Raw genomic sequence first — 14,907 nt, 5'->3', positions numbered from 1 at the left:
TATATGCATATTAATAGACCCATAATCCAAACAGTTGAAATTAGAATAGCTAAACGGTATCTTCACAGCGTTTATTTTATTAAGATTTGCTTCAATGCCAAAATTGGTAACCATGACCATGGAAGATCCAGCAGTTTTTTGATATGCATTTTAATTGGTTGTGCAAGCCTACAATGACCTAACCGGACAGCTTGGCTTATTGCCAATGCCAATATCTAGCTATAGGCTTGTGTAGTCATTCACATATGTCAATTTAATTTTACATATATCGATTTAATGACAAATGGCACACTAGGCGCACCAAAGACGGGCAGTACTTCCTGGCTTTTCACCCAACTGGAAAAAGTGTCCTATTCATTTACCGCTATAAAAATCTTCTGAATAATATTACTAAAGTACACTATTGTGACACTAAATCATTCAGGCGCTTAGCCAGGAATTTGCCAAGGGAGGGGCGAAAATGTAGATTCGGCATTGTAAACTATCTAAGCGTAGCGCCATCATGATTGGCGCGAAGCGTACAAGAAAATTTTGGCTGACAATGCCTCCCAGATCGCTGGAAATGGCACTTCCCAGGCCCTGTAGGTTGCATCTTAGCATTTTCTCTTTCGAAAATACTAGCGATATCATAAAAACATTTAAAAAAAAATTAAAAATATGCTCAAGGGGGGGGCGGCTGCCCCCTTCGCCCCCCCCCTTGGCTACGCGCCTGAAATCATTTTCTCTAAATCTAAGAGGGTTACTCGTAAGGCGTGGAGTAATTACTTCTAAACTCGGCTTGCTCATCACTAGTGCATTTGAGATAATTCACAATACGTTCGTTTAAAACTGATGGGGAGAGTTTTCAAAGACAGGTAGGGAAAGTAATTCCATGGTAGTTATCAAGATCATTCTTCGAACCTCTTGACGTAAAGTTCCATTTTGTGGTGTATTATCCAACAGTACACTGTTCACTATCCAACAGTACACTCCAGTTCACTGTCATACAGTACACATCACACTGTTCACTGTCCTACAGTATACAAAACACTGTTCACTGTCCTACAGAACACTATTCATTGTCCTATAGTACACAGTTCTACAGTTCACTGCTATTTGTCTAACAATGCACGTTTTACTGTCCACTGCTTCACAATACACATAACGTTCATTGTCCAACACTACACTCTTCACTGTCCAACAGTGCACAGAAAATCCATAAAAAATGTTCTAATAGTTTCTAATCAACAATCAACAACAATAATGAAACGGATCACCATTTATTCTTGCCGAAGTAAAGTTTAAAGTTACATTTTATCATGTTATCTGACGTCATAAAAGGGAATTAAGTTGTGTGTGTGTGTGTGCGAGTCGTAATTATCTGGTCACTTTGTTTGATGAGCCCGCGGGTTCAAGATACATAGAGGAATATACCATAACACACTTCATTGTACAATATTTGTAAAGGGTATTTATGAAAATGTATATAAATGTACATACCGATTAACATAGGCAGAGGTTTCTCACCTATGGCATTACTATTACTTCTTTACCCCTAGCACGCAGCTTCCAGACATAATTTTATATCTAATAAACGTAGTCACGGTTACCAGATAGCTTCGACACGAGAGATAGATGACGTAAGGACTGCCATTGCCTATATAGCCGATTGGTAATAGCTATTCCTTGACCGTGACATATGTTACCCTACTGTATGTATAGACAACACATACATATTTACTAATTATCCTCAAAATCAGCGTATTACATAATCTACACGTAATAATAATTCACTCGATTCTCTTTAGGTTCGGGGAACATAATGTGCGACGTTACGGGGGGCAGAACCATGTGAGCTATCTGCAACGAGTTTACTTAAAACTGTATTTCAAATTTGATTCCACTTGTCTTTTTACATGGATATGACTTTGACAGCATCAAATATCGGCAAAACAACAACAACAACAAACAAGCAAAAACTTGAAAGAACAGTCACGTTTGTCTTGATAAAGTGCACTTTGTAATAGGTCTTAATAGGTTGGTGTATGGAGAGAAAGCATGCAGTGCATGGGGTTTTGCAGTACCGTATAACCCTAATCCCCTTCCTTCCCCACTGGTAAGTGGAACTATGGGTAATTATTTCATGGATGGCCAGTTTGAACTTTGAAAAAGTTAAGTGAAGTGACTCAAGGTTGAAGTCATCAGTAGAAGTGGTCAATAATCCGCGTTAGAGTACCCTAGAGTAGAGTGTCCTTGTAAACACAAGAACTCTGAAGATCGTAACTTGATTTGTCAAGCCAAGTAGATATTGAAGTAAAAGGCATAAAAAAGTAACTTAATACGACAGTTAAGGTTAAAGATATATTCTTTATTGTCAAAAGAAAATTGTTAGAGGATAAAACAAATGGGAATGTAATCAATTAATTATGATTGATTGATTGATAACTGCAGTGAATCAGTAAATGACAATTTAACGGTATTTAGCAAGTTTTCCAAAACATTAATTCACCATTCTTTAAATGCCTATGCATAGAGCAAAGGAAGAATAGATAGGAGAGTGATAGGAAAGGCAGACTGAATGGTTTGGAATATTAAAATGGTATAAAACTATCAAACAATTTTGAAATGTTGACAAATTTAAAGTAGAAGTTTAGAAATATCGTCGAAAAATGTTCAATGTCCCTTCTAAGCCTAAAATTGCTCACTCAGCAAACGACAATTTTAAGATTTTGGTCTATCACGGTCACTTATAAATAATTATTATAGAACAATTTACTGTTTAAGAACAATAAAATTATCATGGTAAATTTCTACTTCCATTAACAGCATGTGCAGGGAAAGTGTATATGACCAGTGAGGGGTTCCACGACCATTTTATAATTTTTTCAATTTTTTTTTCAACATTTTAACCTGTATTAAAACGAAAGGCATAGGGTCCATCTGATTCAGGTCAAGTGATGTAATAAAAGATGCATAAAGTATTACGTTACCCTTAATTGTACCATCATTGATACTATCGGTCAATTGACCTTTCATGGTAACGTTAGAGACTCAATTTTGCTGGTGGTTTCAAAAGTTTTTATAAGTTGCAGAAACTTTAATTCGTGCACTCGTTCACCAGATCTGCTGACAACGTTTTGTATCTGGCAACACCTTGAGAATTTCATCGAACAAAATGAAGTTATCATTCTTGATCCTGTTGTGCTTCAGTGCATTCTTGGCTGTTTTTGCCGCCAGCTTGGTAAGTTTGCCTTATCATCACCAGTGGCTTAGAGCCATCAAGAAATGTGGCGGGGTGGGGCAAAACTGTATTTCTCCTAATGTTGGCATTCCTACTTATTTTGATTTTTTCTTCAATTTTCGATTCGAAAGTTTTATAGATCGAGGTTTTGCCTTTTTGCCTTTAAGATGCAACTGTTTCATCGCAAATTATCGACATTTATGAAATCTCGGAATATTGACCATATATGTCGAAATGTTACCGTTTTATGTCGAAAGTTGTAAAGATGTTTATATAGAAATTGCAAGCTTTTATCTTGAAATATCGACATTTTATTTCGGCTTTTTATCGAATTGGGGGATTGAATAACACAATTTTTACATATTTCGTGGAAATATAGACTTTTCATGCTGCTATTATAATATTATATACCCTATTCTTACGAATTATTTATGATTATATATTTATGATTGAACATTGACATTGTCAGATAAGTGTGTCATTATCACATTATTTAATTGTTTTTAAGTTTTGTAGTCGAAAAAACCCATTGCGAATAAATCTAAGAACCTAGAGTCATTCGTAAAATATTGATTAGCCTACCCCTATCGAAGAATGCTAGTATTGGTGTATCGTTCGAATCGAGCCGGAATAGCAGTAATCCGACTACATTTTCTTCCTAGGTCATTGTATATTACATAAGTGTCACACTAAACGTGATAGCATCATAAGCTATATCTCCGGTAGCTAACGTCACCATACTGATATCACGTAGCGTGTTGATATTCATAGTCATCAATCGCATGTAGGCTTTGGTTGCACAGTGCCTTAATATAAATGGGTTCAACTTATGATGTTTTGCCGTGTGACTCTTCTAACTCGTTTTGACATAATTCATATTTTGTGACCTATTGCTTTGGTACAATTGGGATCCTACAACAGTCAATGCCAAAAAAGAGCGATTGAAACATGGAACAACAAATTTTGTTCTGTTTTTGGACTACGGCATAATTACTACACTAACATTAGGTCTACGGCTAAAGAAAATATTGTGCATGAAACACGTGGTGTGGATCATGCCGAGTCGCTGTGGATGTATGACCTTCGTCAATTCATACCTAAAGAGTGTTTAGGTTCGGTGGAAGTCATAAGAACAGTCGTGTATAGTGTTTACATTTTCAGTCTATGATTAAACACTATTTAAAATAGTATATGGCTAAAGTTCGACTATGCTTTGTGTGAGTTGTGTTAGTAACCAAAAACCGGGAGGTTTATTCATACATATATACATATTATACTGGTAACATATTACAAACGTCAGGTAACTATGGCGTTTTCCTTCGTACTTATCAGGAGAAAGAAACTGAGGACTTGGACGAAAAGGGCTGGAGAAAGATAATTTTCGGAGGAAAGCGAGGCCTAGAGGTATGGTCCTTTATGTTTAACATACAATAACTTCACGTGAACCTATTTATTCATGAATAATCTGAAATGTTCATCAATCATGTTTTGTCTTTATTAAATCTTCTTACTGTTAACAATCATTTCTGATGATGTCGTGAAATATAGTCACTGTATATTATTCTGGACATTGCTTCTTAAATTGTTTTAAGAGCTGACACCTATGTTGTAATTTCTGTCCATGTTTGAATGCATCACTGGGTTGGACCACTGTGCGCCAACTGTGTAATCCCATTAAATATGGAGAAATTCCTTGACTTGTAAGAATGTGAAAGGGAGAAAATAAGATAACTGCTTAAATTCTAATACCAATTAATTTCAAGAAATGTAACAATTGTATCTTTCCGACAAGGAGAACGAAGCCGAGGACTTGAATGAGAAAGGCTGGAAAAAGATCATCTTCGGAGGAAAACGAGAAGCAGATGAAGACCTTGGGGTAACGGTTATTACGACTGTTTGAGATAGATGATATGTTAATTTAGTGAATAATTTAGTGAAGTGTTATTATATGAATCATGGCAAATACTGCCCATGCAGAGGTGTATTCGCTTCATTTTAATTCTTAAATTACTTTCAAAGTTGTATGGCACCAAATTACAACGGGACCCTGTATATACAAAGGAAATGGTTTGGTATTATCAATTGTCTATGTATTGTGTATTAATATTGGAAAATTATTACAAGGGTAAGGAAACTATAACGTTTTCTTTGTATTTCACGTACAAGGAAAGAGAAACTGAGGACTTGGACGAAAAAGGCTGGAAAAAGATTATTTTCGGAGGAAAGCGAGGCCTAGAGATATGGTCCTTTATGTTTAAACATACAATAACTTCACGTGAATCTATTTATTCATAAATAATCTGAAATGTTCATCAAACATGTTTGGCTTACTTAATCTAATCATATACTGTTAACAATCATTTTGATGATGTCGTGATATATAATCACTGTATATTATTCTGGACATTGCTTCTTAATCTGTTTCAGGAGCTGACACATATATATTGTAAATTCTGTCTATGTTTTAATGATACACTGTACCACTGTGTTACAAACTGTGTAACCACATTAAATATCGAGAAATGTCCTGACTTGTAAGAATGTGAAAGGGAGAAAGTATATAACCGTTAACTGCGTCAAATCTATATACCAATTAATATCAACGAAAGCAAACCAATTGTATCTTTCTGACCAGGAGAACGAAGCCGAGGACTTGAATGAGAAAGGCTGGAAAAAGATCATCTTCGGAGGAAAGCGAGAAGCAGATGAAGACCTTGAGGTAATGATTATTACAAATGTCATATGTAAATGATAAGTTCATTTAGAAAATATACTGAGGTATTTATACGAAGTGTAACTACATGAAACATGCCAAATGCTGCCCATGCAGAGGTGTATTCGCTTTCATTTCAAGTCCGAAATTACTTTCAAAGTTGTATGGCACCAAAATACCACGGGACCCTGTTCACATAAAGAGCAGTTGGTTTGTTATGATCACTGGGCAATGTTGCATATAGTAATTTGTTTTGGGAGATTATTACAAAAGTAAGGCAACTATGACGTTTTCTTTCTATTTTACGTACAAGGAGAGAGAAACTGAGGACTTGGACGAAAAGGGCTGGAGAAAGATCCTATGGGGAGGAAAGCGAGGCCTAGAGGTATGGTCCTTTATGTTTAACATACAATAACTTCACGTGAATCTATTTATTCATGAACAATCTGAAATGTTAATCAATCATGGTTTGTCTTTATGAAATCTTCTTACTGTTAACAATCATTTCTGATGATGTCGTGAAATATAGTCATTGTATATTATCCTGGACATTGCTTCTTAAATTGTTTTAAGAGCTGACACCAATGTTGTAATTTCTGTCTATGTTTGAATGCATCACTGGGTTGGATCACTGTGTGCCAAACTGTGTAATCCCATTAAATATGGAGAAATTTCTTGACTTGTAAGAATGTGAAAGGGAGAAAATAAGATTACTGTTTCACTGCTTAAATTCTAATATCAATTAATTTCAACAAATGTAACAATTGTATCTTTCCGACCAGGAGAACGAAGCCGAAGACTTGAATGAGAAAGGCTGGAAAAAGATCATTTTCGGAGGAAAACGAGAAGCAGATGAAGACCTTGAGGTAATAGTTATTACGACTGTTAGAGATAGAATGATAATCAAATTTAGTAAACATAAACGGAGGTACAGTATTTATATAAAGTGTAACTACATGAATCTTGCCAAATGCTGCCCATACAGAAGTGTATTTGCTTTCATTTTAAGTCTTAAACTACTTTCAAAATTGTGAGGTGTATTTGCTTTCATTTTAAGTCTTAAACTACTTTCAAAATTGTATGGCACCAAAATTCCACGGGACCCTGTATACAGAAAGGAAAGGGTTTGGCATTATCACTTGCTATAGTTTGTATAAATATTGCAAAATTATTACAAGGGTACTGCAACTATGACGTTTTCTTTGTATTTCACGTACAAGGAGAGGGAATCTGAGGATTTGGACAAAAAGGGCTGGTGGAAAAAGATTTTCGGAGGAAAGCGAGGCCTAGAGGTATGGTCCTTTATGTTTAACACACAATAACTTCACGTGAATCTATTTATGGATGAAAAATCTAAAATATTCAGCAAACATGTTTTGTCTTTATTTAATCTACTTACTGTTAACAATCATTTCTGATTATGTCGTGAAATACAATCACTGTATATTATTCTGGACATTTGCTTCTTAAATTGTTTTAAGAGCTTACACCATGGTGTAATTCCTGTCTATGTTTGAATGCTAACCTGTACCGCTGTGTTGCAATTTGTGTAACCCCATTAAATTTCGGAAAATGTCTTGACTTTTTAGACTGTGAAAGGGAGAAAGTAATATAACTGTTTAACTGCTTCAATTCTAATACCAGTTTATTTCAACAAAAGTAACCAATTGTATCTTTCTGACCAAGAGAACGAAGCCAATTAAGGACTTGAATGAGAAAGGTTGGAAAAAGATCATTTTTGGAGGAAAGCGAAAAGCAGATAAAGATCTTGAGGAAATGGTTATTACGACTGTTAGAGTTAGATGATAATCAAATTTAGTAAATAAACGGAGATACAGTATTTATATAAAGTGTAACTACATGAATCATGTCAAATGCTGCCCATGCAGAGGTGTAGTTTTCATTTTAATTCTTAAACTACTTTCAAAATTGTATGGCACCAAAATTCCACGGGACCCTGTATACAGAAGAAAGGGGTTTGGCATTATCACTTGGTATATTTTGTATAAATAATGCAAAATTATTACAAGGGTACTGCAACTATGACGTTTTCTTTGTATTTCACGTACAAGGAGAGTGAATCTGAGGATTTGGACAAAAAGGGCTGGTGGAAAAAGATTTTCGGAGGAAAGCGAGGCCTAGAGGTATGGTCCTTTATGTTTAAACATACAATAACTTTACGTGAATCTATTTATTCATGAATAATCTGAAATGTTCATCAAACATGTTTGGCTTACTTAATCTAATCATATACTGTTAACAATCATTTTGATGATGTCGTGAAATATAATCACTGTATATTATTCTGGACATTGCTTCTTAATCTGTTTCAGGAGCTGACACATATATATTGTAAATTCTGTCTATGTTTCAATGATACACTGTACCACTGTGTTACAAACTGTGTAACCACATTAAATATCGAGAAATGTCCTGACTTGTAAGAATGTGAAAGGGAGAAAGTATATAACCGTTAACTGCGTCAAATCTATATACCAATTAATATCAACGAAAGCAAACCAATTGTATCTTTCTGACCAGGAGAACGAAGCCGAGGACTTGAATGAGAAAGGCTGGAAAAAGATCATCTTCGGAGGAAAGCGAGAAGCAGATGAAGACCTTGAGGTAATGATTATTACAAATGTCATATGTAAATGATAAGTTCATTTAGAAAATATACTGAGGTATTTATACGAAGTGTAACTACATGAAACATGCCAAATGCTGCCCATGCAGAGGTGTATTCGCTTTCATTTCAAGTCCGAAATTACTTTCAAAGTTGTATGGCACCAAAATACCACGGGACCCTGTTCACATAAAGAGCAGTTGGTTTGTTATGATCACTGGGCAATGTTGCATATAGTAATTTGTTTTGGGAGATTATTACAAAAGTAAGGCAACTATGACGTTTTCTTTCTATTTTACGTACAAGGAGAGAGAAACTGAGGACTTGGACGAAAAGGGCTGGAGAAAGATCCTATGGGGAGGAAAACGAGGCCTAGAGGTATGGTCCTTTATGTTTAACATACAATAAATTCACGTGAATCTATTTATTCATGAACAATCTGAAATGTTAATCAATCATGGTTTGTCTTTATGAAATCTTCTTACTGTTAACAATCATTTCTGATGATGTCGTGAGATGTAGTCACTGTATATTATCCTGGACATTGCTTCTTAAATTGTTTTAAGAGCTGACACCAATGTTGTAATTTCTGTCTATGTTTGAATGCATCACTGGGTTGGACCACTGTGTGCCAAACTGTGTAATCCCATTAAATATGGAGAAATTTCCTGACTTGTAAGAATGTGAAAGGGAGAAAATAAGATTACTGTTTCACTGCTTAAATTCTAATATCAATTAATTTCAACAAATGTAACAATTGTATCTTTCCGACCAGGAGAACGAAGCCGAAGACTTGAATGAGAAAGGCTGGAAAAAGATCATTTTCGGAGGAAAACGAGAAGCAGATGAAGACCTTGAGGTAATAGTTATTACGACTGTTAGAGATAGAATGATAATCAAATTTAGTAAACATAAACGGAGGTACAGTATTTATATAAAGTGTAACTACATGAATCTTGCCAAATGCTGCCCATACAGAGGTGTATTTGCTTTCATTTTAAGTCTTAAACTACTTTCAAAATTGTGAGGTGTATTTGCTTTCATTTTAAGTCTTAAACTACCTTTCAAAATTGTATGGCACCAAAATTCCACGGGACCCTGTATACAGAAAGGAAGGGGTTTGGCATTATCACTTGCTATATTTTGTATAAATATTGGAAAATTATTACAAGGGTACTGCAACTATGACGTTTTCTTTGTATTTCACGTACAAGGAGAGGGAATTTGAGGATTTGGACAAAAAGGGCTGGTGGAAAAAGATTTTCGGAGGAAAGCGAGGCCTAGAGGTATGGTCCTTTATGTTTAACACACAATAACTTCACGTGAATCTATTTATTGATGAAAAATCTAAAATATTCAGCAAACATGTTTTGTCTTTATTTAATCTACTTACTGTTAACAATCATTTCTGATTATGTCGTGAAATACAATCACTGTATATTATTCTGGACATTGCTTCTTAAATTGTTTTAAGAGCTTACACCATGGTGTAATTCCTGTCTATGTTTGAATGCTAACCTGTACCGCTGTGTTGCAATTTGTGTAACCCCATTAAATTTCAAAAAATGTCTTGACTTTTTAGACTGTGAAAGGGAGAAAGTAATATAACTGTTTAACTGCTTCAATTCTAATACCAGTTTATTTCAACAAAAGTAACCAATTGTATCTTTCTGACCAGGAGAACGAAGCCAATTAAGGACTTGAATGAGAAAGGTTGGAAAAAGATCATTTTTGGAGGAAAGCGAAAAGCAGATAAAGATCTTGAGGAAATGGTTATTACGACTGTTAGAGTTAGATGATAATCAAATTTAGTAAATAAACGGAGATACAGTATTTATATAAAGTGTAACTACATGAATCATGTCAAATGCTGCCCATGCAGAGGTATAGTTGCTTTCATTTTAATTCTTAAACTACTTTCAAAATTGTATGGCACCAAAATTCCACGGGACCCTGTATACAGAAAGGAAGGGGTTTGGCATTATCACTTGCTATATTTTGTATAAATATTGGAAAATTATTACAAGGGTACTGCAACTATGACGTTTTCTTTGTATTTCACGTACAAGGAGAGGGAATCTGAGGATTTGGACAAAAAGGGCTGGTGGAAAAAGATTTTCGGAGGAAAGCGAGGCCTAGAGGTATGGTCCTTTATGTTTAAACATACAATAACTTCACGTGAATCTATTTATTCATGAATAATCTGAAATGTTTATCAAACATGTTTGGCTTACTTAATCTAATCCGATACTGTTAACAATCATTTTAATGATGTCGTGAAATATAATCACTGTATATTATTCTGGACATTGCTTCTTAATCTGTTTCAGGAGCTGACACATATATATTGTAAATTCTGTCTATGTTTTAATGATACACTGTACCACTGTGTTACAAACTGTGTAACCACATTAAATATCGAGAAATGTCCTGACTTGTAAGAATGTGAAAGGGAGAAAGTAAATAACCGTTAACTGCGTCAAATCTATATACCAATTAATATCAACGAAAGCAAACCAATTGTATCTTTCTGACCAGGAGAACGAAGCCGAGGACTTGAATGAGAAAGGCTGGAAAAAGATCATCTTCGGAGGAAAGCGAGAAGCAGATGAAGACCTTGAGGTAATGATTATTACAAATGTCATATGTAAATGATAAGTTCATTTAGAAAATATACTGAGGTATTTATACGAAGTGTAACTACATGAAACATGCCAAATGCTGCCCATGCAGAGGTGTATTCGCTTTCATTTCAAGTCCGAAATTACTTTCAAAGTTGTATGGCACCAAAATACCACGGGACCCTGTTCACATAAAGAGCAGTTGGTTTGTTATGATCACTGGGCAATGTTGCATATAGTAATTTGTTTTGGGAGATTATTACAAAAGTAAGGCAACTATGACGTTTTCTTTCTATTTTACGTACAAGGAGAGAGAAACTGAGGACTTGGACGAAAAGGGCTGGAGAAAGATCCTATGGGGAGGAAAGCGAGGCCTAGAGGTATGGTCCTTTATGTTTAACATACAATAACTTCACGTGAATCTATTTATTCATGAAAAATCTAAAATATTCAGTAAACATGTTTTGTCTTTATTTAATCTACTTACTGTTAACAATCATTTCTGATTATGTCGTGAAATATAATCACTGTATATTATTCTGGACATTGCTTCTTAAATTGTTTTAAGAGCTGACACCTATGGTGTAATTCCTGTCTATGTTTGAATGCTAACCTGTACCGCTGTGTTGCAATTTGTGTAACCCCATTAAATTTCGAAAAATGTCCTGACTTGTAAGACTGTGAAAGGGAGAAAGTAATATAACTTTTTAACTGCTTCAATTCTAATACCAATTTATTTCAACAAAAGTAACCACTTGTATCTTTCTGACCAGGAGAACGAAGCCGAGGACTTGAATAAGAAAGGTTGGAAAAAGATCATCTTTGGAGGCAAACGAGAAGCAGATGAAGACCTTGAGGTAACGGTTATTAAGACTGCACGAGTTAAATGATGAAAGGGATTGGTTATTATTACTTGTCGTTTTTTGTGTGTGTGTGTTCCTATGTTTTGTGGCTTTCCGATGGCTTATTCGATGCATTTGTTCGTTTTTACGTGAATCATATACTCTTGCTTTGGTCATAATATTGAGAATAACTTTTCCAACTCGGTCTCTCAATCAACAATGTGTTTTAATGCAATGGCTTCTGTCTGCAGTGTATAGTAATCCTGTCACTCACTTCAATTTTGTACCGTTCCGTTAAAATATTATTTTTGAATGTGTCATATCATTAGACCAAACTTAATAAATCTCTCACTTCATCTTTTCAGGTTTTTGTGGTATATTAATGAAATTATTTATATTACAGCGATACTTAGGTATTGAAAATAATCAGATCCCCCCCCCCCCCCCATTTCTCGTTCCATTACATTAGAAGAAAGCACATGGTGCTGAGATGCTGCATGAGAACGGTTGGGAAATGATTATTTTCGATGGAGCTGATGAAGGTCTTGATGACTTATCTGTTGTAATAAAGATAAAACTGCTTAAAAGAAATTATTAAGCTAATTGTTTCAAGCACCAAAATTTAAGCTAAAGTTTTGATAGCTATTCTTTCTAGATATACTTTATCCTGTCTAACACTGTCATCACAATTAGTCGTATTTTGAAATGTATTCGCTGAGTCAACATAATCTAACACTTGCAGTTTGAATAATTTTGATTAACTTAAAGGTACCAAATTTTATTTGAAACAAACCATAACAAACCTATGGTGTTTGACAATAATGTATCTTGACGTAGCACTTGTTCTTTGTAACAGTTTACAAATTAATACAAGGACTTGAATTTGTTTTTAAATTAAGTGACGAGCTCATAGCTAATCAAGGTTTAACCAAATATAATTTCTACATGCAACTGCGCAAAATACTTTTAAGTTTCTTCCCTTATTTTCTTTTGAAAGACAAAACCATTGCCCAGCAATATGATAGCAGTGATGCAGGTCTGCTAGATACTGTTTCAAAATTCCCCCAAAACTAACATAATTAAAATAAGAATGTTGTATTTCTTTATGTGCTTTGCTTTATTAATGGATTAGTTAATATGAAATTTTTTTTTGTTATCATGTATTCATTAACAGGAAAAGGAAGCTGGTTGGAGATAGATCTTTTTTGATGGAAAGCGAGAAGCAGATTAACCTTCTGTCTGAGACATGAAAGGGAGTAGCCGTCTTCTAAAAGAAAAATGTATAAAGTGAACTAATACCCACCGAGTCAACGCATTGGTGCATGTTTTGACAGTATAACAAAATTACTCCTTGTTATGAATTGTATTGGGACAAAATGTTCGTATCCCTTTCACAACTATTAACAATTTCACGCATTCAAACATCCGTTTAACATTAGGATATTGGCATCAATTAATTTGATTAATTGGAATGTGCCCACTTAAGTAAAAGTAACATACCTGGTGATTAGAGGGGGAAAAAACGGTACCCTGATTACTCTAATTTGTTTATACTGATCTTAATAAAAGTTCACTTTTCAATTTGGCCTCTCAATTCTTCTCTTTCTTTTTGTTTTCTTATCGTGTGTCGAAAGTCTAACTCTTGCTTACCATAAGTCTACATAATTCCTCTCTTTGTGCTTTGACAATAATTCTGCACAAGATGGAAAATAAGTTCAGATATAGATTGCATTCGTTACATTAATATATTCTTGAAATATTTATACGGAGCTAGCACATAATATCCGCAACAAGATGATAAAGCATACCGTTACCGTCAAACAAGATGGCCGTGGATAAACATCCACCCCCCCCCCCACCCTGACCCATGCGCTTCCCTTACTTAATATGGAAAGGCTATATAGAAGTGAAGAACTCCAACATAAAAAAGATGATTCCAAAATATTCAAGAAAAATAGGTAATTAAAACCTCTTCCTGCCGTTCCCCTCGACCTCCCATACCATGTACTAGTGACCGGAATAATGTGCAGCTACAAAACCAAACCATCACATCCGCTCCCAATAACCGACACAGTTGTTTGCGACTGATATCAGTGGGACTGATATTGCATGGTTATTCCGTGAAGATGAAGTTAGTGTAATTTTTACTGAAGAGTGCGGTAAGAAATGGCGGAGAAACTGGATTATTTCCTTAAAGCTTGAATCAACTGTAAATGAAAATACCTAACACTTATTGACCGAGGCCAAGATAAAACATTATAGATAAACAAACAACAAAGACAAAATACCCCACTTTCATTTGTACCATTAATAACAGGGGCGGCGATTTGTTTCAAATATTGGGGGGGGGGGGGATATTTGCTTGGGTGCAGGCGCGTAGCAACTTTCATTCCCAAAATTGTTCGCGCGCTTCGTGATATTTTGTATATATATATATATATATATATATATATATATATATATATATATATATATATATACGTACAAGAACATTTCTGGTTTTGATAGCCCCCCAGATCACCGGAAATGGCACTTCTCGGGCTTGAAAATGACCAACCAGATGATGTACACTTTTGCCAAGTTTTTCCCAATAGTTTTTTTTCATCCATAACCTTTTTCAAGATTGTCGCCAGTCACACATCATGTTCGACCTCATCGCATCTCCTGTGGATCATTGCTTTTTGTAGGTAATACTACGTAACGGCCCACAATACCCGACAGCCCCACTTTTCAAGGTTTTAAGCCCATTATTTGTTCAGAATTGGAATAATAAATTAACTTCAAAACATACCCATAATGTTGCATAAATTTTTTTTAGGGATTAATCATGTTTCTCGTCTGGATGTAGAATTATTAATGTTCTAAAAGCAAACTAATTCCATTGG

General features: G+C 35.0%; 1 protein-coding gene across 22 annotated transcripts; it reads left to right on the top strand.

The window, feature by feature from the left end:
* Positions 1–3,088: 3,088 nt before the first annotated feature.
* LOC139976502 (uncharacterized) lies at positions 3,089–13,535 on the top strand. 22 transcript variants are annotated; one of them, XM_071985309.1, is made up of 17 exons: positions 3,089–3,220; positions 4,553–4,624; positions 5,013–5,096; positions 5,856–5,939; positions 6,247–6,318; positions 6,716–6,799; positions 7,154–7,225; positions 8,006–8,077; positions 8,475–8,558; positions 8,866–8,937; positions 9,335–9,418; positions 9,774–9,845; positions 10,629–10,700; positions 11,098–11,181; positions 11,489–11,560; positions 11,954–12,037; positions 13,197–13,535. In XM_071985309.1, exons 1-17 carry the CDS (start codon positions 3,155–3,157, stop codon positions 13,218–13,220), a joined length of 1,254 nt encoding a protein of 417 aa, XP_071841410.1. In that variant the 5' UTR covers positions 3,089–3,154; the 3' UTR covers positions 13,221–13,535. The 22 variants fall into 22 exon arrangements, with proteins under 22 accessions (XP_071841410.1, XP_071841415.1, XP_071841411.1 ...); XM_071985314.1 differs by lacking the exon at positions 6,716–6,799; XM_071985310.1 differs by lacking the exon at positions 8,006–8,077.
* The last annotated feature ends 1,372 nt before the right edge of the window (positions 13,536–14,907 follow it).

The sequence above is a fragment of the Apostichopus japonicus genome, chromosome 11 (genome assembly GCF_037975245.1).
Source record: "Apostichopus japonicus isolate 1M-3 chromosome 11, ASM3797524v1, whole genome shotgun sequence".
In the NCBI taxonomy this organism is placed as follows: domain Eukaryota; kingdom Metazoa; phylum Echinodermata; class Holothuroidea; order Aspidochirotida; family Stichopodidae; genus Apostichopus; species Apostichopus japonicus.
Note: the sequence above shows the minus strand (reverse complement) of the source record. Positions and strands in the feature narration are given on the sequence as shown.